This window comes from Nicotiana sylvestris, chromosome 2 (assembly GCF_000393655.2).
Source record: "Nicotiana sylvestris chromosome 2, ASM39365v2, whole genome shotgun sequence".
Taxonomy (NCBI): Eukaryota; Viridiplantae; Streptophyta; class Magnoliopsida; order Solanales; family Solanaceae; genus Nicotiana; species Nicotiana sylvestris.
Window position 1 is genome coordinate 199,508,642 of NC_091058.1, and position 23,913 is coordinate 199,532,554.

The 23,913-nt window shown below is 37.5% G+C and overlaps 1 protein-coding gene across 3 annotated transcripts; it reads right to left on the reverse strand.

The window, feature by feature from the left end:
• Positions 1-1,987: 1,987 nt before the first annotated feature.
• LOC104249712 (uncharacterized) lies at positions 1,988-23,006 on the reverse strand. Of its 3 annotated transcripts, none has more exons than XM_070168404.1 (17): positions 22,928-23,006; positions 21,705-21,843; positions 21,475-21,586; positions 21,282-21,389; positions 18,262-18,366; positions 17,669-17,752; positions 17,447-17,562; positions 17,092-17,193; positions 16,863-16,976; positions 16,675-16,731; positions 16,382-16,448; positions 16,175-16,228; positions 15,923-15,997; positions 14,057-14,092; positions 13,815-13,907; positions 10,241-10,304; positions 1,988-2,034 (listed from the first exon to the last, which is right to left on the reverse strand). In XM_070168404.1, exons 2-17 carry the CDS (start codon positions 21,722-21,724, stop codon positions 2,003-2,005), a joined length of 1,239 nt encoding a protein of 412 aa, XP_070024505.1. In that variant the 5' UTR covers positions 21,725-21,843; positions 22,928-23,006; the 3' UTR covers positions 1,988-2,002. The 3 variants fall into 3 exon arrangements, with proteins under 3 accessions (XP_070024505.1, XP_070024504.1, XP_009804487.1); XM_009806185.2 differs by lacking the exon at positions 1,988-2,034 and adding an exon at positions 13,477-13,560 and having other exon boundaries at positions 10,216-10,304; XM_070168403.1 differs by lacking the exon at positions 1,988-2,034 and having other exon boundaries at positions 10,028-10,304; positions 21,705-21,829.
• Positions 23,007-23,913: the final 907 nt, after the last annotated feature.

Sequence of the window (23,913 nt, forward strand, 5' to 3'; positions counted from 1 at the left end):
GTACCTGCAGCCTGAACTAACACAACCGTTGGCACCCCCACAAGACCAATGTTTGGTGAGAAAATATATAAACTTTTATTTTGCTTCAAAAATGCATCTCATATAAAAATGGAAAAATGGTGTCTGAAAAGCTTATATTAAGAATTCTTGATCTATGCATGTATTTTCTCAACTGTCCTTTTGGTCTTTCATTCAAATACAAATACAGTGCATGATAGTGCTAATTAGGAAATCTTGAAGATCTTTCCGACTTGAGAAATTAAGATTCTAAGTGTATGAACTTTTAGTGATTTCCTTTATATTTCTCAAGAAATACAAAAAAAAAAAAGAAGAAGAAGAAGAAGAATAACTTTAATATTCTCTGATAATAAAGGCATGCATCACCCTAGCCTAGCTTTTCAACTCTATCTACGTCAAGTGTATTCAGATAATAATGGAAGTAGTTACTAGAATATTGAATAGAGTAATTTACATATATAAAAAGAGTTTTACGCCGACTATGTAAGGATATATTTTCACCGTTAGGTTAATAATCACACTCAACTATGCCTATTAAAAGGACTGTGGGTAAACGGGATCTACCCCTAGACTCATGTTTTGACCATGTGGGCCTGAGGTTGATATTTGTTGACTTCTTGGGAATTGATTAAAGATTGAAGCTTTATTGTTTGAAATTGATTTCTATAGCTTTGATTGATGTTATTGAGTATTATTTGGCTAGATTCAAGCGCCCGTTAGAGGCGATTTCTAAGGGAAAAGTGATTTTGGAAGGTTGATTTGGGCTTATTAAGGTAAGTATACTGCCTAACTTTGTTGTAAGGGAAAAACCTTTAGGATATGACCTTATTTGTCTAATTGGAATATATTTGAAGTGACGTATACGCTAGGTGATGAGTGTATATGTCGGTGCTATATATGAATTATGGCCGGATTAGACTTTCGGCTTCTATCATGCCTTGTTTAGATTGTATGCTTTCTATGATTCATGTCTTAATCATTGCATTACTACGTGAACTTCTTGAATCATGCTAGAGATTATGTTTAGGTTTGATTTTCTGTTTGAACATGATGCTCGTTACATGCACCTTAACATGCTATTTTCCTTAATCCACGAGTATGTGAATTGATATTCATTGTTCGTATACATGTGGTATTGAATATTCTTTCTGTGCGATGAACTGGATTGATAGCACGTGAGTTGTCCGTGTAGTTGTTATGATTGTGGCACGTGAGTTGTCCGTACGACGTGTGGATAAGGATCCATCCTCTTAGGACCGTCCTCTCATGTTTCTCCTTGATGGCGTACACGCCAATTGAAAAACTAACCAGTGTTGATTTTTGCGTATTTCTCTATATGCAAACACCTTAGATGTACATAATTTTCATTGCATAGCCTCTATATGCTAGCTTTAGAATGTATACATGCATCTTTATGTATATCTTCTCTATGTGCCGCTTTGATTGAATAATTGATTCACAGGACATATCTTCTCTATATGTCAATATGTTCCATAGAGCCCAACCCGACATGATTTTTTAAGAAAAAAAATCATGTTTTCTATAAACATAGGTTGACTTAACATCCTTGGTATATTAAGTCTGATAGTATGACCATGTTGAAGTCCAAAGGGGTCTGTAATCCTAAAAAGGATGCCATCATAACTTATTTATATTTTAAGGAATAATCGTGCCTAAATATTGATGTCACGATTCAAAATCCCATGAAGTCGTGATGGCCCCTAATGTAACTGTTAAGTAAACAAACTAACATAGGATACAACTACAACGAGAAATCATAAATAAATAATAAATAAGAATGTGAAAACTATCCCAAGGTCTGGTAGTACAAGTCATGATCCACTACGATTAAGATTTATAATGCTAGTATAAAGAAAATACAACATCTATTTAACATTTATATAAATAGAAATATGAGTCCTAAACTATCATGAACAAGTAATAGCTTGTACCCGGGATGCTGGTACGTCTTCAATGCTAGGCTTCAACCTCCACTGCAACTCAGCTCCCCAAAATCTGCACGCAAGATGGAGAAGTGTAGTATGAACACAATCGACCCCTATACTCAGGATGTATCTTGACTAACCTCAGTGAAATAGTGACAATATTTTTAAGTCAAATAGATACTCACTTAATATAACCTATGCAGCTCAATAACATGTATAATAAAGAGAAGTATCCAAAGAGACAATCACAAAATAACATATATCAATAAATAAGGTACACAACTGGGGTAAGTATAGTAAACAAGCTTTGCCAATTAAACAGATCAAGCAAATACGATTTGCACCAACTCCGCACACCAAAGAGACATGCACCAAAAAGTGTGTGCTCAAATACTCATATATGAATGTAGAGTATCTGTACGTAACAATGATCCACTTCCATATTCATTTATAAGTACCATGTTTATGAAACATTTACATGGGTCCAACATATTAATGTATAATGCTAACTCTCTTTTTCCATTAATCCGACACCCTCTAAGTGTCTAACAACTCATTAACAAGTCTCATACATATGTAAAACACATCAACTAGCATATGTAGATCATATGCATGGATAAAACATGTAAAATACATGGATATGCACAAAAGATCACTTGATAGGCCAAGCTTCCACTTTTATGCTCAATAGCTCATCACATAGGATGCCATATCGCAATCAACTAGAAACCCACATGTTTCTCACAACCAATGTGTACGGTATCAAGAGAGAAATATAAGAGGGCGATTTTAGGTTAATGGATCCAAGTTCACATGTTGTACAGTATAAAACTCGTTCCATAATAGTAAAAATATCATCATAACTGCATGACAAAAACCTCATGCTATTTCCAAATCAATCCGCTCAATATTCACGAACTACGTGTACGCCATCAAGAGAGAAACATGAGAGGGAGACCCTAGAGGGATGGATACATAACACAATGCATGACTGAAGACTCATGCACTGTACGACATCAACCTCATGCTACAATAATATCAATATCACCATAATTTCACAACAAAGACATCATGCCATATTATTAACAGTATCATAATCATCGACGATAAAGACTTCATGTCAAATCAATAACAATATCATAATATCTACACAACAGAAACCTTGCACCATAATCTCAGTTCGTTTTTGAGAACCATATGCAGGAATGTACACATATTAATAAGAGATAAATATATATAATATATATGGATAGAGAAATAACTATGCATGGATATCATGTACACAGGGGATGATGCCTAGGTAAGATGTATGCCTATATATACATATGGACATATACCCGACATATAATATATTATCCAAATAATCATCATATCCGAATAAAAATCAAAATCTATTTCATACTCTGTAATGTGGGTAAGAAAACTCAAGTAGTCATACATCAATTCAAGGCATAACAAAAAAAAAGTACAGGTATGTTCATAATATGCATGACTATGTCAAAAGAAAGTATAACAATGATCTCAAGAATAGTTCATCGTGCTCAAAAGAAGGTACCATTAGCCTCAACATTAACTCTAGCATTGTAACGATCGAGCTGGTCCTTTTGAGTGTTATAGCCTCGTTCTCCCATTTAATGCTTATTCTATGCTCAATTGTTATTATGTGACTTATTGGGGTGGTTGGTTTAGTTCCAAGGATGTTTCGGAATGGACTGGGATACTTAGTCCCAAGGTTGGAAGCCTAAGTTGAAAGAGTTAATCGGATATTGACTTATGTATAAATAGCTCCGAAATGGAGTTTTGACGGTTCTGATAACTCTGTAAGGTAATTTTAAACTTAGTAGTGTGTCGAAATAGTGATTTGGACGTCCGTAGGTGATTTTGGCTTGAAATGGCGAAGTTGGAAAAACGGAGTTTGGAGAGTTGAGAAGTTTGACCGAGAGTTGACTTTGTGATTTTTGGGCTCGAATTTTGGTTCCGAAAATTAAAGTAGGTCCGTTATATTATTTATGAATAATTTGAGGTTAATCATAGTTGATTTAATAGGTTTTGGTATCGATTGTAGAAGTTGAAATTCATTAGTTTTTATTAGGCTTTAATTGGTGTGTGATTCGTGTTTTTGATGTGATTTGAGGCCTCAACTAAGTCTGTACGTGTCATAGGACCTGTTGGTATGTCTGGTTGAGGTCTCGGGGGCCTCGGGTGGATTTCGAATGGTTAATAGATCGAATTTGGCTTAAGTATTATGCTGAGGTGCTTCAAATCTGGTGTCATCACAACTGTTGTGGGTTTGGCTGCAAGTGCGAAGCCGCAGAAGCGGCTAAGTTTGCGCAGCTGTGAAGAGGAGGAAGGCCACTGGGTTCGCAGGCGTGGAAGGGTTTCCGCAGGTGCGGATGTGCCTGACCGACTGCAGAAGCAGATTTAGGCAAGCAGCGTTGGAGTCGCAGAAACGATGGGTGGTTCACAGATGCGATCCCACAGGTGCGAAGCTGGGACCGCAAGCGCACTATGTCGGTTGTTAAGTGGCTTTCACAAAATCAAGGTTTTCCCCTCAAAAGCGGGAGCGCAGGTGCGATCCTAGGCTTCGCAAGTGCGGAAAAGCCTGGGCGGTGTTTCAATTCGAGGGTTCTGAGATTTTTATCATTTTTGGACTTTACAAGCTCGGATTAAGGCAATTTTTGAGAGGGTTGTCGAGAGATTTCTTGAGGTAAGCCACTTTTGATCATTTTTATTCAATAATATTGATTACCCATTGAATTTCCCACCTAGTTTATGTGTTTTTAAGGTGAATTTTGGGAGTTGTGGACTAGGGATTGGAGAGTAAAATTTGGGGATTTGAGTGACGATTTGTAGTCGGAATGGTAATTTTGGTATGGTTGGACTCGTGGTTGAATGGGTGTTCGGATTTTATAACTTTTGTCAGATTTCGAGATATGGGCTCGGGGTTCACTTTTTGAGTTGACTTTTTGACTTTTGATTAAGAACTTAGCATTTTCATATGGAATTGATTCTGATAGCTTGTGTTGACTGTATCGAGTTGTTTGTGTCTAGATTCGAGGCGTTCAGAGGTCGATTCAGGAGGCAAAGGCTTGCTAGCGGAGTAATTCGATTTGCTTGAGGTAAGTATCTTATTTAAACTCGGTTGAGGCACTAGTTGCATGAATTGTTGTGATAGCCACGTGCTTTTGGGTGCACATGCATGAGGATGAGCCCATGTGCGGGCACCAGGGTCATATATTCATGTTTGGGTTGTGCTCAGGCTCTTATAAGCCTAGAATTGACTGTTAAGCTTTAATCTATGGTATCTCACATGTTGTAGCAGATTATGTGATTTATTTGAGACATGCTGAGGCTATATAGAGGTTTAATCCCTGAAAGAACTTGATAAATACTTTTCAGTGATGAAATTTCTGATTTGAGCTATGATAGCACATTTTGCACATGCCTACACTTTAGCATGTCATTTATACCAGTCCAGAAGCATGTGAATCTTATTTCATTCATCATATACATGTATACTTGCTTAATTGCTTTTGTATGATATATTTGGACCGGAGGCGTGTGACTATGTCGGGCGAATTATGTTATTGGCATGTGAGTTATCCGTACAACACGTGAGTTATCCGTGCAGATCCGTATGTTGATATTATTGGCACGTGAATTGTCCGTGCAATATGTGAGTTGTCCGTACAACACGTGAGTTGTCTGTGTGGATCAATATATTGATATTATTGGCAAGTGAGCTGTCCGTATCGCACGTGAGTTGCTCGTGCAGGTTTTATTGTTAGCACGTGAGTTATCCGTGCAGCGTGTGGAATTTTCATTTTTCTTGATCATTTATCTGATTTAATTATTTCCTTCCTCTACATGCCATGATATTGTCTGAGCAGGGTATTTGAGAAATTATGTACATGAACACACAGATATTCTTCTCACAAAACTTGATGAGTTAGTTTTAAATATTATTCTGTGCTGGTTTAAAAGGGGTAGAACTACACCGGAATAGCTAGTATCCTCAATAGTTTAAGCTTCTCTTACCTTGCCTTGTTTATTTATGATACTTATTGAGTTGGTTGTACTCACACTAAACTCTACGCCTCGTGTGCAGATTCAGGTATTTTCGGACACGGTGGTTGCTAATCTTGGAGTTTTTACCCGTTCAGAGATTATCGAGGTAGCTGCTTTGGCGTCCGCAGACCTTGACTCTCCCCCTTTATCTCTCAGTTTTACTTATACTGTTCTACCCTCTTAGATAGAGTTTTAGACTATGTTATTGTATAGATGCTCATGTACTCAATGACATCCGAATTTTGGGAAAGTCTGTATTCGAGTCGCAGTTGTTCATATCGGCCATTTATGAGAGTTATTGCTGTTAAACTTGCTTCATCTTATATTAATATAAAAATGTCTAGTTTTATTATAATTGTCTGTTTGCCTAGTTCTGTGATAGGCGCTATCACGACATGTTGAGTTTCGGGTCATGAAAAGTTGGTATCAGAGCCTAGGTTACATAGGTCTCATGAGTCATGAGCAGGTTTAGCAGAGTCTTGTGATCGGTACGGAGACGTCTGTATTTATCTTCGAGAGGATGTCGAACCCTTAGGAAAACTTCACTTTCTTGTATTCTTGTTGTGCAAATATGTTGATTCCGGGAACTAAACTTTTGTTATACTATTCTTCCACAGATGGTGAGGACACGTGCTACTAGATCGGGCAGACGGCCACCAGTACCACCAGCTAAGCCCACGAGGTGCCGGGGCCGCGGTAGAGGCCAAGGTACAGCTCGTACAGTAGCTAGAGTAGCACCTATAGACCCACCAGTTGCTCTAGCTCAGGAGCAGAGTCCAGATGTGGTTGAGCCGGTGGGACCAGCTTAGGCACCAGTTGTACCCATTGTGATTCCAGGCCTTTAGGAGGCTCTGGCACAGATATTGACTATTTTTGTTTAGGTGGTTTCAGTTACGGACGCAACAGCCACTTCTCAGGCTGGGAGAGGTGCTCAGACTCCCGCCGCCGTACTCCAGAGCAGGTTATGCAGGGACTTCAAACACCGAGGGTACTACCAGCCCAGCCGGTTACAGTTGCTCAGGCCCAGGTGGGTCCCATTATGAGTGATGAGGAGCAAAAGAGACTAGAGTGGTTTGGGAGGCTCAAGCCTCCATCTTTCAGTGGGGCTAAGTCAGAGGATGCTCAGGACTTATTGGATAGGTGCCAATGGATTCTTCGCACGGAGGGTATTCTGGAGACTAGTAGGGTCTCATTTACTACTTTTCAACTGAGGGGGAAGCCTTCAGATGGTTGGATACCTATGAGCGGGGCAGACCAACCGGTGTTGTACCACTTTTATGGCATGAGTTCTCCGTTTTCTTCTTGGAGTAGTTTGTGCCACCAACCCGTAGGGAGGAGTTGGGTAGGTAGTTTGAGCAACTATGCTAGGAGGGTATGTCTGTGGCCCAGTACGAGATGAGATTTTCAGAGTTGGTTCGTCATGCAATCTGGTTGATTTCCACAGAGAGGGAGAGGATTAGGAGGTTCATTGATGGCCTCAGCTATCAGTTGCATTTTGTTATAACTCGGGAGAATGGATTAGGTGCTAGGTTCGACGAGGTAGTTGATATTGCTCGGCGGCTAGAGTTGGTCCGTAGTTGAGAGCGTGAGAAGAGGGAAGCCAAGAGGCCTCATGGTTCGGGTTGTTCCTTCGGTGTTTCTTCTGGGGGTCAGTCCCACCATAGCAGGGGTCGTCCTTATAGGCCCGCTTAAACGGCTTGTCTAGTTCAGTGGTGCATTAGTTAGCCACGGTTATTACATTGCTCATTAGGGTTAGTCATCATTCAATGCATTACCAGTGGAGAGTTCTTACCATGCCTCGTCTTCTCAGGTTTTTACAGGCAGTTCCTCGAGTTATCAGGAGCAGCAGCTCCGTCAGAGGAGAGGTTGTTTCGAGTGCGGGGACTTGAGTCATGTCAAGAGTGATTGCCCTATACTATTGAGTAGGGTCCATAGCAGAGTTCTCGGCCGATGATACCAGCACCAACAGCTACACCACCCATTCATCCAGCTCGCGGTGGGCCTCAGGCAGCTAGAGGCCACCCTAGAGGCCGATCAGGCTCGATTCTATACTATTCCTGCCAGGCCAGAGGCTGTTGCTTCAGATGTAGTGATCACATGTATTGTTTGAGTGTGCCACAGGGATACTTTCACATTATTTGACCCTAGTTCTACTTATTCCTATGTATCATCCTATTTTACTCATTATTTGGATATGTCCCGTGAGTCCTTAGTTTCACTTGTGCATGTATCTATGCCGGTGGGCGATAATATTATTGTGGACCGTGTGTAGTGACCATTAGAGGATTGGAGACTAGAGGTGATCTCTTATTTCTTAGTATGGTTGATTTTGATGTGATTTTGGGTATGGATTGGTTGTCTCCATGTCATGCTATTCTGGACTGTCACGCTAAGACCGTGACGTTGACAATGTCGGGGTTGCCAAGGATCAAGTGGAGAGGTTTGCTAGATTATGTTCCCATCAGGGTGATTTCATATTTGAAAGCCCAACAGATGGTTGGGAGGGGGTGTCTGTCATATTTGGCTTTTGTGAGAGATGTTGGTGCTGATACTCCTACTATTGATTCTATTCCGTTAGTACAAGACTTTCTGAATGTGTTTCCTGCAGACCTGCCAGGCATGCCACCCGACAAAGATATTGATTTTGATATTGACTTGGTGCCGGGCACTCAGCCCATTTCCATTCCTCTGTATCGTATGGCACCAGCTAAGTTGAAGGAATTAAAAGAGCAGCTCTAGGAGCTTTTTGATAAGAGTTTATTATGCCTAGTATGTCGCCTTGGGATGCGCTGGTTCTGTTTGTGAGGAAGAAGGATGGTACTATGCAGATGTGTATTGACTATATGCAGTTGAACAAAGTTACAATCATGAACAAGTATCATTTGCCGCGTATTGATGATCTATTTGACCAGCTTCAGGGAGTGATGGTGTTCTCTAAGATCAATTTGAGGTCTAGGTATCACTAGTTGAAGATTCAGGACTCGAATATTCTGAAGACGACATTCAGGACCCGTAACATTCCAACAACATTCTCTATGATCATGCTCTGATGAACAGTGTATTTCAACCATACCTTGATTCGTTTGTCATAGTATTCATTGATGATCGCGTAGCTAGGAGGCGCATGCCCAGCATTTGAGGATTGTGCTACAGAGGTTGAGGGAGAAGAAGCTTTATACCAAGTTCTCCAAGTGTGAGTTTTGGCTTAGTTCGGTGGCATTCTTGGGGCAAGTGGTGTCCTGTGAGGGGATTAAGGTGGATCCAAAGAAGATAAAGGCGGTCCAGAGTTGGCTAGACCGTCTTCAACTACTGAGATTCAGAGATTTTTCGGCTTGGCTAGATATTATTGTGTCTTTGTGGAGGATTTCTTGTCCATTGCAGTGCCTTTGACCAACTTGATCCAGAAGGGTGCGCCACTCAGGTGGTCGGATGAGTGTGAGGAGAGATTTCAGAAGCTCAAGACTACCTTGACCACAACTCTAGTTCTAGTTTTGCCTTCAGCATCGGGTTCTTATACATTATATTGTGATGCTTTTCGAATTGGTATTGGGTGTGTCTTGATGCAGGAGGGTAGAATGATTGTTTATGCTTCGCGCCAGTTGAAGCCCCATGATAAAAACAACCTTGTTCATGATTTGGAGGCATTATCTCTATGGTGTGTCTTCTAAGGTTTTATATAATAGACTAAGTTAAAATTGATCTTCCATTTTATATAGGTTAATTTTGAAGAAAATATACCTATCATGCTACTAAAAAACTTAGATACGCCGAATAACTTATGTAATAGCATACCAATGGTATATAGAATTTTTGACAATAACGTCATGCAAAAACTATAATATTGGTTAATGTGCTTCTAAGTTGTCACGACTCAAAATCCAATATAGATCGTGATGGAGCATAATACCGCCGTCAGGCAAACCAATGGATCAACTTAATTACTCATTTTAGTATTTTGGAATCATAATTTTCATTAACCAAATATCGTGAAATAGAATTTACAGGGTAGAGTGATAATAATTATGTGAACTACCATGCTAAAAATCTAGTAGGAACCCCCAGAACTCGATGTCACAAGTGCATGTGCATCTATTAATGGGTACAACAATATTACAACATCCGTCTGAAATACAAGTTAGACGGGGAATATAAATAACTCTGATGGAGACTCTGTATGCTGCAGATCGTAACAAGGAAGTGCAGCTCACCGTAAAGTCCCCGCAACAACCGCGCCTCTGCACCCAGAGGACCACCAGAAACATATATGTATACCTGCATAATAAGTGCAGCAAGTCCAGCATGAGTACGTAAATAAACGCGTACCCAGTAAGTATCTAGCCTAACCCTAGAGAAGTAGTGACAAAGGGTCGATATCGACACTTACTAGTGGTCCAATAAGACAGATACAGTAAGAAGTAAACAGATATGGGGCAGATAAATACGTGGTACAATCCTCCTCTCGACCGCAAACTCAAACTCTCGATTAGTAGTTACCTCCTCGACCAGAGTATATATAGATTATGTAATGGACCTCACCAGATAGATTGTCAGGATTCAAATCAGGAAAATTCCCAGATACACTGGCTTTTTGACAAATATAACGCACGATTCCATAGGAGTATTTTATAGAAATGCCGAGGCGTACGACCCGATCCCATCATAATCTGGTACATAACCATAGATACATCTATTATATTGCTGAGGCGAACGGCCCACTCCCATGAGAGTGTGATACATAATCTTGCCGATACGTACCACCCGATCCCATCAATTATGTGCACTTCCGAGGGTCGAACAACACAAACTATAGATGTACCTATTATACTGCCAAGACAAACGACCTGATCCCATTAGAATAAGAAGCTTTAACGGGTCCTTGACCCCACTCACGAATAAACATGTGAGTTATATATTTTAAGGGGAACTTTCCGATGAAAATGCATAACGTGGAAGAAATTCGTAAGCAGAGAATTATTCCGTAGCTAATCATGAAGCCCAGCATATCTTTACCATAGCAAGTCTACCTACGCAAGTCTAGTCTCAAGTCATAATGTGAAATAAAGGAATTAAACGAGCAAAGATAACCCCTATAGTACAATTATAACATGGTGTGAACTTAAGGCTACCCGGACCATAACATGAATCTAACTACGTACAGACTCTCGTCACCTAGTGCGTACGTAGCTCCGGCAACAAGTAGCACATATCAAATACATCACCTAGGGGATGGTTTCCCCCTCACTGAGTTAGAAAAGAGACTTACCTTGCTCCGAAGTTCTATAACCGGCTCCAAAGCCTCTGTAACACCTCAAACCGATGCCTGTCGCTTCAAAACTAGTCAAACAATGTGCAAACTAATAAAAATATACTTTAATACCGATAATTAATCAATTTATAACAATTCTCAACTCCACTCGAAAAGTCAATAAAGTTAACCCTGGAGCCCGCGTGCCCGGATTTCAAAAATTATCGAAAATAATTATAACCCATATTTTATATAGTATATATTTTGAAAATTATCCAATTTCATCCATGAGTTGACCCTCAAATCAAGAATTTACCATCTCATAACTTTGGGGCTCAAAACCCCAATTTTTACAATCCAAACACGGATAAAATTAATAACCAATGAAAATAATCATGAAAAAATATCAAAATAAAGGTCAGATATTTACCCCCTTGTTGAGACGAGAACAACTCCGTGAAAATCACCTCAAATGGAGCTATAGAACTCAAGATATGCTCAAAATACTAAAATACTCGGTTTGTCCATTTTAAACACTGTCAAGGCGATTTTTGTTCTTCGCGTTCGTGAAGAGCAATTTTTTGTGTTGACTGATCAACCAAAATTTCCTTCTTCGCGTTCGCGGGACCTCCCTCGCATTCGCGAAGAACAAAGTCCGCACTAGAAACCAGCAATCTTTCCCGACGTGAAAATGGCATAACTCTCATATACGACCTCGAAATTCAAAGATTCTTATTGCTATAGTTACGTAATTACGATATGGATCTAATGGTTCAATACAATCACAAATAAAAGGTTGTTTTCTCAATATGGTACCTTTTATGTCCAAAGAAACGACGTTAAAACATCAAATAAGAGCGTGATACAACCCAAACACATCCGAAACACACCTACGGCCCTCGGGACCCTGTCCAATTACACAAACCAGTCCCAAAACATAAGACGAACGTACTCGAGACCTCAAATCACACCAAATAATATCAAAATCATGAATCGGCGATCAAATCCTTCTTTTAACTTTCAACCATTCAAACTTCGACGAACGCGTCCGAATCACACTTAAAAATTACGGAATAACGCCAAACTTTACGCACAAGTGTTAAATTACAATACGAACCTATTCCAATGCTCGGAATCCAAACCGACATCGTTAACACCAAAGTCCACTTCAAATCAAACTTAGGAATTTCTAAAACCTTCAAAATGTTAACTTTCTACAATAGACGCCGAAATGCTTCCGGGCCATCCGATGCTCAACACGAACACACGCCCAAGTCCGAAATCATCATACAAACCTATTGGAAGCTTCAAATCCCTATTTCGAGGTCGTTTACTCAAAAGTCAAACCTTAATCAATTCTTCCAACTTAAAGCTTCCAAAATTAGAATTTTCTTTCCAAATCAATTCCTAACTTCCCGAAAATTCAATTCCGACCACACGTACAAGTCATAATATCTAAAGTGAAGCTACTCAATGCCTCAAACCGCTGAACGACGCGCCAAAGCTCAAAACGACCAGTCGGGTCGTTACATATGTATATTCTTATCCCTGAATTTAACTTTCGTCTTCCGAAACTAAGGAATATCTTTTTAAATTTGTGTGAAAATAATTTTTATTATGTTTATGTTTTGCAAATATAATAAATAAAGCATAAGGACAAACATCCTAAAAATTGGACTATATTTACCGCAATATGTTTTCTTGCACGAACAACTGTATGTTGAACTTTCAAGAGGGATATCAAGGTCGACAACAAGAGTTCTGGTTAAGGAAGAGCAACCAACGGATTAAGAGGAAACATACACAAAATAATATTGTCTACAAAGAAGTGTTCATTAAAATACCATCACATTAAAATATTTTTAAACTATAATATATAATTATCTAATTAACATGAAAAAATTGATCATTCGTGTAAGTTTTGATGATGTCCTTTTATTTTAAATTCATGCATTATGCTAATGTAATAATATTTTTCGGTATTTAGATAATTGTTGTATTATTATACATAAAATTTCTCTCATTAATTAAATTTTATTGTTCCTTCATATAAATAAATGTTTAAATCATCACGTGCCATTATTAACGTGCAACGCACGTTCATAAATACTAGTGTGTGTATATATTTCTAATAAAGATATATATAAAAATACTGGCCCCATATATAAAGATACTGGGTCAAGTGAACCTGTAACTTACAAACTAGATCCGCCAATATTTCTATTAACTGTTGAAACGCCAACTTCCGAAATGGTTTGGCAGCCCCTCCAAAATGATATATAGCTGAAACGGATAACAAAACGCACAAAATTTCTTGAAAATCTGGTGTAGTATCTATGCACAAGACAAGACACCTTCAGTATCAAACTGTTGTCCATTAGCTGCAGATCATACGGTTATTCTACTAGTACTAGTAAAAGGAATTAAAACAAAAAAGAGATAATGGTAAAAAGAATTAGATATCCCTCCAAAAAAGCAAAAAAGAGAGAAAAAAGAAACAACGTTCAAAAGCAAAAACAGTTGCAGAAGTGTTATACTCTACTCTTTCCATGCTGGACAAAATAAGATTCATCTGCGTTGGCTAAACGATCTTGGAACATAGCCCACTCATTTGTACACCTTTCTCTTACCTACAATACAGATATTCATCCATTTTAACCTCCAGTACAACAACAATAAGTATGTCTCAGGCCCAAACAAGTTGGGGTCGGCATTAATCAAGTTAAAGAACCTACAGAAGTTATCAATAAAATTTTCAGGTGACAAAAGATATGCTTACCCCTTCCCAAGGAGCTTTACCATTCTCAGACTCACCCTGTAATCCAAAAGGAAAAAAAATACAAAAGAAGCAGGAACATGCCAAAGAATGATTAAAAGACCAACTTAAGTAGGATAAGTAACTCAGGTAATCTGTGAATTCTACAACAAAAGAGACTTATAGCGGCCATGAATATACCCTATAATTTAGCTGCAATAAAACTTGCTACGAAAATCTTTACCGGCATTGAGTTATTTGCCATTGTATCGGGCGTCAGTAAAGGTTTTACCAGCAATTATAAGTGGTGCTTGTAAATATCCCAATTATCGCCAATAAACGACGTGAAACAGTGGCTTCCCCCCTCATGAGCTAGTTTTGTATCCCATATAACACAAATTTAGTCCTAGGAAATACTTGCTTCCCCCTCCTTTGACACCCAAAAGCTCAAAAAGAAACAGTAATAACAACTTTTAAGAAAGAAACTAGGTGAGAACAGTTTCATGCACTAGGATATATAGTCACATATGAAGAAGCACGAATAACTCTCTAAATGTTCATATAACCATATCCGAAGAAGCACTAGTTTCTCCCTGCTACCTAATAATTTCTCTTCCTCACATAAAGGAGATCTTCATACCCCAGTGTGACGAAACGGAAGAAATAATTAGCTCCTTGTCTAAAGATAGGTGTATCCAAGGTATGAATTTGATGGATTTAGTTTGCAGAGGTTTTGGCACTGAATTCACTATACTTTTGATATTATAGGTTTAGTTTTTATATTTGTTAAAATTTTAGTGATTTTTCACATATATATTTAAACTCTTTGGTAAAAGTACTGGGTCCGATTGAACCTGCAACACAAAGGTTGCATCCGCCATTGTCTCTGAGCTAGCCTCTTTAGATGATGCTTCAAGCGATCAGTCACGGCTTTTACAAATTATCACATACATAACAAGAAAAAATCATAGGAGTAGATTCTTTTACAGATGCTTCAGATTGAAAGGAGTGAAGATAAATGAAAGGAGAGGAATTTAAGAGATAAGGCTTTTTTTTTATTTTAATAGTGACCAGTTTTTAGGGAGTCAAGGATTAGGATGAAAGAACACATGCTTTTTCCGTCCAAAAGTGAGTGGAATCAGAGGGTAGGAGACTCCATTTGATGAAACTTTTTGTAACCATAAACAGGCCTGGGGATTGTGAACAAATAATTCATATTGAGCAATTCAGAGGCGGAGCCAAGATTTGAAGCTTATGGGCTCAGTATTCTAATCTTTTAAGTTACTGGGTTCTAAATTAATAATTTGTACATATTCAATGATTTTTTTAATGTAAACACATAGTTTGGACCAAAGCTATTGGCCGAACCCATAGCTTCTACTCTCCCTCCGCCCCTATTAAGCATACTCATTTCTTTGTTTTTATTCCTAATGATTCCAAACAATAATAATATTCCCTGTTTTCCCTTTCCTTCCGTTCCTCTTCTCTCCTTTTTTGTTGCTTTCGCATGGTCTTCGTTTCCTTTTTCTCGATCAGAAACATCCATTAAGCTTTGGTGGTATTACACAGACTTGCCATAACACTAGTCCACATGAGCTCAACTGCTATAATCACTAACAAAAAGCTTGATCTTTATTATCTCAAGCACTTGGAAATTTCCAGGTGATTGAGTTCAACTTTTACATATTCAAGGATTGGATGGCTGACTGAAGAATTCACAATGACAATAGGAACTTGGTTGGGAAAATAGCTAATGGGTCGTTGTTCATGGATTTGAGTTCTCATAAGATGGGAATCAAGAACTTCCTAATCGGGGATTTCCGCATATATTAAAAAAGTTATTACTTATATCAATAAAATGTAGCTTTGTGGAAATGAACATTGACTGACCTGATTCCCTAGAGAAGGAACAAATTGATGCACAATCCACTGTGAATCAACAACACCAATTTTTTCATGAGCAGGCTGCACAAACCATGTTAAAAACAAATTAACATTTCGCCAAAGTGTCCATCATATCTCAAATTAGTCTAAGCTGAGAAGATAATTCTCAGTTGTATCTAATTTTTCAGTGCAGCTCTCCTTTTACCACTATTCTATTACAATTCAAGAATGTATCTGGAGGAACTAAGAAGTAATAACCTCTACACATCTTCTCAATGCGAAATCCAATCCCCATCCATGCACCAAATCATTCTATAATCAATTCAAGTAAAAAAAAATCAGTGTTAATAGCATGTGAAATAATAGAAGACACTCGTGATCAGGTGAAATTGCATCTTGAAAGGATTATAGCGAGAAAAAAAGACATCGCCAGTTGACACATCTGATCCCAAGAGTAAGAACTACCTGAATCATATGCCAAACACATCGCCATGCTTCTCGAGAGAACACAGGAGCCATTATTTCCACAAAACTGAACAGGAAATCAGACTGATAAATAAGATAAATCCTATAAAGAATATACTAGGACTCTGAGGCTATTGCTTGAGTTTGATCAAGACACCCCAAGTTCTCATTTGGACAATGATCTTTTTTAGAACATGTATGATTTTCCAAAAATAGAATATTTTGAGACTACTACTCGAGTGTGTGTGTGTGTGTGTGTGAGAGAGAGAGAGAGAGAGAGAGAGAGAGAGTACGCTGCACAAGGAGGCAAACGTGGATTGCTGCACCAGCCTGGTTTCTCATCTGTACTCCTGTTGATCAATCCACACAAAAATTTTACATGTGAATGAACATAAGCTAGTTTATACGGGCATTCCATCCACATTAATTGAAAATAGATTAAAATTTGAAACAGAGGAAGGATTCAACAGAATGTACTTACTTGTGAACTTCTCTATCATCCCTCCTCTTAGTCATCTGCCATGTCAATCCGCTGTTGGGTTCAAGAGCAGGCTGAGAAATCTCGAGGCCGTGTTTTTTAACTAGTCTAATATACCTGGCATACTCAGGCGGCCAAGATTAGTCCGAAACAACATATATAAAGAGAAACACAGATGCTTTAACTTTTGAAAAAGACAAACCAACTAAAATATCCAGGGAATAGCGCGTACTTCTCTGCATTGAAGTGCTCAACTCCAAGGTCTTCATCCCATATAAATATGTAATCATAGGCGGCTACTACATCAGGATGTAAAAATCTCTTTGCATACCACCTGATAAAGGAAAGGGAAAGACCAATATTAGATGGAAAAAATAAAAGACCACATTATTATATCCAACAACTTCCTCAATTTCCGTTCAATTTATCATCTCAGTAGGACAAAATCAATGGATCCAAATATGCTAGTTAAAAGAGGCTACTGCCTAAATAGAACAAAGTTCTCGCATCACATTACTGTTTGATTGTTGCATCAGATAGATAAGACTTTAGAATCCCAAAGCTAATACCTAAAATCAAAGTCTTACCATTTGGTCTGTTTCCTCACGCTGATGTGAATTGCTCGCTTGGACCACTCAAATTGATCCCATTCACTCGTTCGATCATCATAATGGAAAAGCAAAATTTGAAAATCATCTGAAAACTAAATAAAGCATAGAAAATAAGACTAGTACATAGGATGCAATGTTAAGTAAAAGAGCTAAAGTAGTAAAGATATCCTTTTAATGGAATCGCTTCATTTTTATTACCTTTGTAACAGCTGCATCAATGTTGTTCATTTGACTCAAACCAACAGTAAATGTCACCAAGTACTTTGGCTTATTTGTTAGGTCCTGATAATTCGACAAAATTTGTAAGATAACTGCACCTAAGCAAAGCACCAGGATGAAAACCTACATGCTTGTCCTTTCCGTTAATATAGAAGTCCTAATGATGCATGCCATAACTCTTCGAAAGCATTGCAATAGAAAAGGTTATTGTCTTTTAAAATAATGCAAAGCTGGAAGCACATGTCGTTCTTTTAGAGAAGTAAAAACTTGAATGACAGCCTAGGGTTGAGCTAAAGTCCTTGCCTTCAGCCTCACACTGCTAAATATATAATAAGCAAGCAAATGAAACCAAAACTTACCCAGAAACCGGTGTCGCTGATGTTTAATCCAAAAACTCATAACATAGACATGCAACAGCATCTTATAAAGGCAGGATGTTGAAGTGTCCATTTTTTTCCACAAGTGTCAAATGCAGGTATCATACAATATATAATGGACATTCCTTTTCATTTTTTCTTTATTTTTTCAAAATCGGAGTTAACCAATGATTATTTGATATATCTGCATCATACCTTACTTGGTTCACCCCACAACCTTCTCAAGTAAAAATCTGATTCAGACACAACGATCCTTGGTGGCAATGACTCTGCACCACGGGGATTTGTTGGAACATATATCTAGAAAATCAAAAGCATTAATAATTTAGAGATGCTCTGATTCAACTATATAATTATCAAGACAGCTGAAACATATATTTTAACTCCTTTACATATGCAAAATAATCATGTAACCAGCAAGTATATAATCAAGTTTCTCATATGTCTCCAAGCAACTACCAATTTTGTTATTGAACCAGTAACTAGAAAAAGTTAGGATACTTCAGAATATGAGCTCAGCGTATAACTATAAGAACATCTCAATCACCACATGGTGCTTTTGAATTTTATGATGTTACTATGTCCAGTTGCCCATACATGGATGTTCAAGTCTCTAATTCCAGAATAAAGAGACTCTCAACAGAGTACCTGATCTAACGAGATGTAAGAAGAATGTCTTAATACCAACTAGTTGATATCGTTCCTATGGACCCTTAAATTCCATAATGTTCTATTCTAAGCTGAGTTTGCATCATTGTAAGGTTTTTGCGAAAATTTCCTTTTTGAGACTTGTTCCCTTTTATCACATTCAACCATCATATTATAGCAACTAGAACTGGTGCAATGGGGAATCTACACAGAATGTAGTCAAACCATCTCAAATGGAAGTATTTGCACTATCAGTGACAATTTTTAATATTATCCAATCTTGTATGACCGCGCATGCATCTGACTATTTTCATTTCTACCAAATACACCTTGTAAGTGTGTTTGGATTTTACGTCCACATAACTTGATGGTTTCACAATCGTTATATTGAACTTGGCTTTGCTGGTATCTTCTTAGCATAGAACTCCTTCATATCTTTTTTTTCTAACTTTATGTCAAATCTTTATCTATCATTGCCATTCTCTTAAAAGACTAATCTAGGTATTTGAATTGTCTGTATCTATCCAGCATAATCCATCTAATCTCATATCGACTTTATTGTTTGATGAGGCTTACTTACAATGCATTAATTTGTCTACTTCTATTTTTCTAAATTCTTTACTCTCTCGAGTGTTTCTAAATAATTCCGACTCTTATCTGACCCACCGACTATTATCATTAATTAACATAATATCAGTTGCAAATAGCATGCACCATTGAACTTCTTACCACATTCTGTATATTATTGATCCGCTCATATATAACTACTGAAAAATAAGTAAAAGTGCAAGGCAGCTCTAAGGAGTAAACCCACTATTACGGGGGAACTCCTTTGTATTTCCTTCCTTGTGATTGCTTCTTTGTTCATCTCTTCTGTGGAGTTTATATATTTGTTATGCATTGCTTTCTTCTCAAGAATACAGAATATTGCACGCTATAATATGATTTATCTAGTTGAGTGTATACCATGCATACATTCAATTTGATTCTCGGTCACCACTATACTCTATCCGTCTTCCAAAAGTTTCATAATATTGCTCGTCGTATTAATACCATGAAAGCTCCCACCATTTTTAATATCTCCGTTGTTCTTATATGTGGGAACCAAGATATTTGCTTCTCCACTCATTTGACATATTTCTACTCCTTAATATAACATTGAAATGATTGTTTATCATACTACCCCGAAGTCTCTAAAGCACTTTGAAACCTCTACAGGGATATGGAGACTGAATAACTATAAGAAACTCTACTGTTGAGATCCAACAACTGCCATAAAGCAGGCTTTAACCATTTACAATACTCACAACTAGTTCTCTTGTAATTTTTTTCATTTTAAGATAAGGAATTCTCTTGCATTTATGTCTGTGGTCATATAAACTATTCCAGTAAATAAAGTTACAATAGACAAGAACATCTAAGCTATTAGCACGGTTCTTCACTCGGCAGTCGAGCACAAGCTAAAAGCAGATTTTATCAAATCCTAATCCAAAAATTAGACTACAAAATTGATTGGGCTCTGATAATGATAATGTTTATCACTTTTCATTTGCCCGCTACTCAAGCTAGGCAGATAGGCGAGGAACGCCTTCTCTGGAAACAGTTTCTAGTCTGCAACTTTTATATGATGCCAATTATTTTCAACCTCCAAACTAATCGTGTTCAAAATAAATGAGTTATGTGAAATTGATGGTTCTCTCAGGCACTTTCAAGAAAAAGATTAAGCCGGACTGGATGTAATTTAACTGCTATGCTAAGGCCTTAGCAGTAAGCATACAAATAGCCTACGTAGGATAATTTTGTTATTCTATATATTGTTATAGGATAAGTTTTATAATAAATCTTTGCAGTTGGCACCAATCCTAACATCACATCTTTTCTTAAGAATAAATAATCAAGAAAGGTTTAATGCACCTACCCTTGCATTCAATTTTACCAAGATTTGGCTCAAAACTAACCAGCTTTGATACAGACAGTGAACCCAACATTCACTACCGCAAACTTTAATTGCAAAACAGGAGCAGATGGCCTAATTGAAATCAGTCAATTTGCAAAAACCACATAAAACTTTGTAGTGAGTTAGTGACCCAATACAATAAATCTGTGCATCTTGTTGAGCCAGGTTTACTTCAAAGAGTTGTTCTAAAAAAGACTATGTAGATACCATCCAGGACTAGTGTGACAAAAGCACAAAATACAACATTTTTTTCTAGACACCAGAAACTGACATTCAGAAAATGAAGGAAATAATGAAAGTAGATATTTATAGACATAATGATGGACGCACATTTAATTAAGAAGTAGTATTAGCGCAATTGATCCATTTGGCTGTCTGATTTTGTTATATGGAATTTCACAAGTGCTCAAAATTCAACACCATAAGGCATAAAGATGCCGATTCAAAGAGTTTTACATGGATTTTGCTGGCCAAATTAACACCATTTGTTTCTTACTGGAGACTTTGCTAGATAAGTCATAATGAGATTCCATCACATGATTATACACGTGAATCAACATAGGGAAGTTGAAGGTGAGAATAATGTAAAGGATCCAAGTGAAATACATACCTTTGGATTTACCAGATTCTCTGGAAAAAAGCGTTCAATTGAAGGTCTACGATGGTCATCACCAAAGGCTACATCAAGAGATGACATAAGACTTGAAGGTAAAGTAATCTGCAAAAAACACCAAAAATTACGAGGAATGACAAAAATTTCTTAAATAACATCAGAGCAAATATGGAAAGATTGGGCTAATTACCTTTGTTAGAGAAACATATGGAGATGAAATGCCAATAAAATATCCAAAAACCATTCCCATGATTGTTGTTATAACAAGTCTGCCTCTATCGTTCGATCTTCTGAAAGCCCCACTGAATCAGAAGAAAGAAGACAAGGAAGGTAATTCTAAGGTATATGCATCGACATAAGCTTCAGTTCCAAACAAAATATTTGGTGAAATTGATTCCAGCATAAATATTGTTCACAAACCTGCGATATAAGGTTCCCATTGTGATAAAAGTTGCTCAACACAAAGCTCGGCAGTAATAAGCAGAAACCAATTCTTTGAGCAACCTCAACATCCTCCACTTTCTAAGAATGTAATCTTGACATTCCTGAAGGATGAATCCTATTAATCATGGCATCAATATGAGAGTGTTCACATCTTTAACCTCAGAGTTTAATGAATAAAACATAATGGAGGCAAATAGATCCATACAAGCAGAGGCGGACCTAGGATTTGGCGGTCGCGGGAGCACTATGACATTCAATATAATTTATTACTACTCATAACGATTGGTACGGGAGCCTATGCCAATATCTGACTATATTTTTAAGACATTTGCAAGTATCTATGGAGCTTTTGCCGAAGTTTCTGGGTGCTGGTGACCCCTCAACTTATAGTGTAGGTCCGCCTCTGCATACAAGCGATACCAACTGATTGAGATTTATACTTACATTAGGTCCAGGTGTTTGCTACGAGGTTTTTAAGTCTGTTTTAGAGACTTGTATGCCCGATAGACAATATAGAGAACCTCTAGTCTTAAAGAACTCTAAATTATTGAGTATTGCAATGAAATGGATCCAAAATCATTCAATAACTATTCATACTTGTCAATCCGAAACTAGCTGAGGTCGGCTTAATGAATCATCTGACTCGTTTCACTCTATATTTGAGCTCATTTAATCCCAATATCTGTTTTCTTTAAGAAACTAGAGCTCCCTAAACACTCATCCAATAAGACTGCTAATGAATACCAGACATAAGTTAGGATTTTCCTAATTTCTGGACAAACAGGTAAACGGATATTACTATTTGCGTCCATATTAATTATTTGTCTCTTAAAGTTTTTGCACACCCTTAAGAAGAACATTTATTAGGATTAATTATAAGAGTATTTATTTGTCTAAACTACCTTTTATCCTCACTGATTGACACGCCACTAACTGGGGCAATAATGGTGAATTTAGAAAAAAGTAACATATGCTTTCCAAATTTGGAACAAATTCATTTGCCAAAACGACTTATAATCCCCACATTATAACTTGTTCACTAAGCGAACGAGACCTATTTGGATAAAATATCATTTGTGGAATTGGCCATGGAAACTATAACATAAATTGAACTGTTGAGAATGCATAGAAAACTCGGTAGAGAAACAATCGTCATTTTCAACAGTAGTGAAGAAAGATGAGAGTTTTCATGAGCTTACCGAATTTTTCAGATGAGAAGGGATCCTTCCTTAGAGATCGGTAGAAGACGTTTGGCTTTTTTGAAATGTTAAAACTTTGAAACTGAAAAGTACGTAAATTTCTTGCCATCATGGAACTTGTTAAAAAAACAAGTATAGCAATTTTTCGGACTAGTCATTCAAAAATAGCCACCGTTTACGAAGTCAATGAAAAATAGCCACTATTTTACTGCAATAGAAACCGGTTCCGCATAATATACGGGAGTTTGATGCATCTGTGTACGAACTCCAGCATATTATGCTGAACCGGTATACTTTGCTGACTCCTGTATAATATACGGGAGACTGGAGCACCTGTGCTCCAAACTCCAGTATATTATACTAGACATTTATACTTGCTGGAACTCCAGTATATTATGCTGGAGTTCAAGATAGTTATCCTGGAACTCCCGTATAATATGTTGGAGTTCAAGCATACTTATGCTGGAACTCCAGTATAATATACGGGCGTATTTTCCGGGTTTTGAACAGTGTTTTCGCTTAGATTTATCTTTACATGAAAAGTGGCTAAATTTCGATTACTTTTGAAACTGGGCTATTTTTGAATGACCAGTTGTAAATCTGGCTATTTTTAAATTTCTCCCTGGAACTTCATGCCACATAAATACTACTCCCTCCGGTCCACAATAAAAGATCAATTTGCTTTTTTATTTTGGTCAAAAATAATTGTTCATTTATATAATCAGGAAAGAATTATTTTTACAAAATTACCCTTATATACATATCCCTAAAAGTTTTCTTACTTCTCACATTAAATATTTAATTAAGGATAGTTTAGTCATACTAGGTATTTTTGTATAGAATTTAGTATTTTCTTAATAGGCGTGTCAAAAGCAAATTGGTCACTTATTGTGGACCAGAGGGAGTAGTAATGAACATAAGTCTAATATTCTGATGGTGTAAGATATATTAATTTACACTGAAAAATTCAAGGTAATTCTTACCAA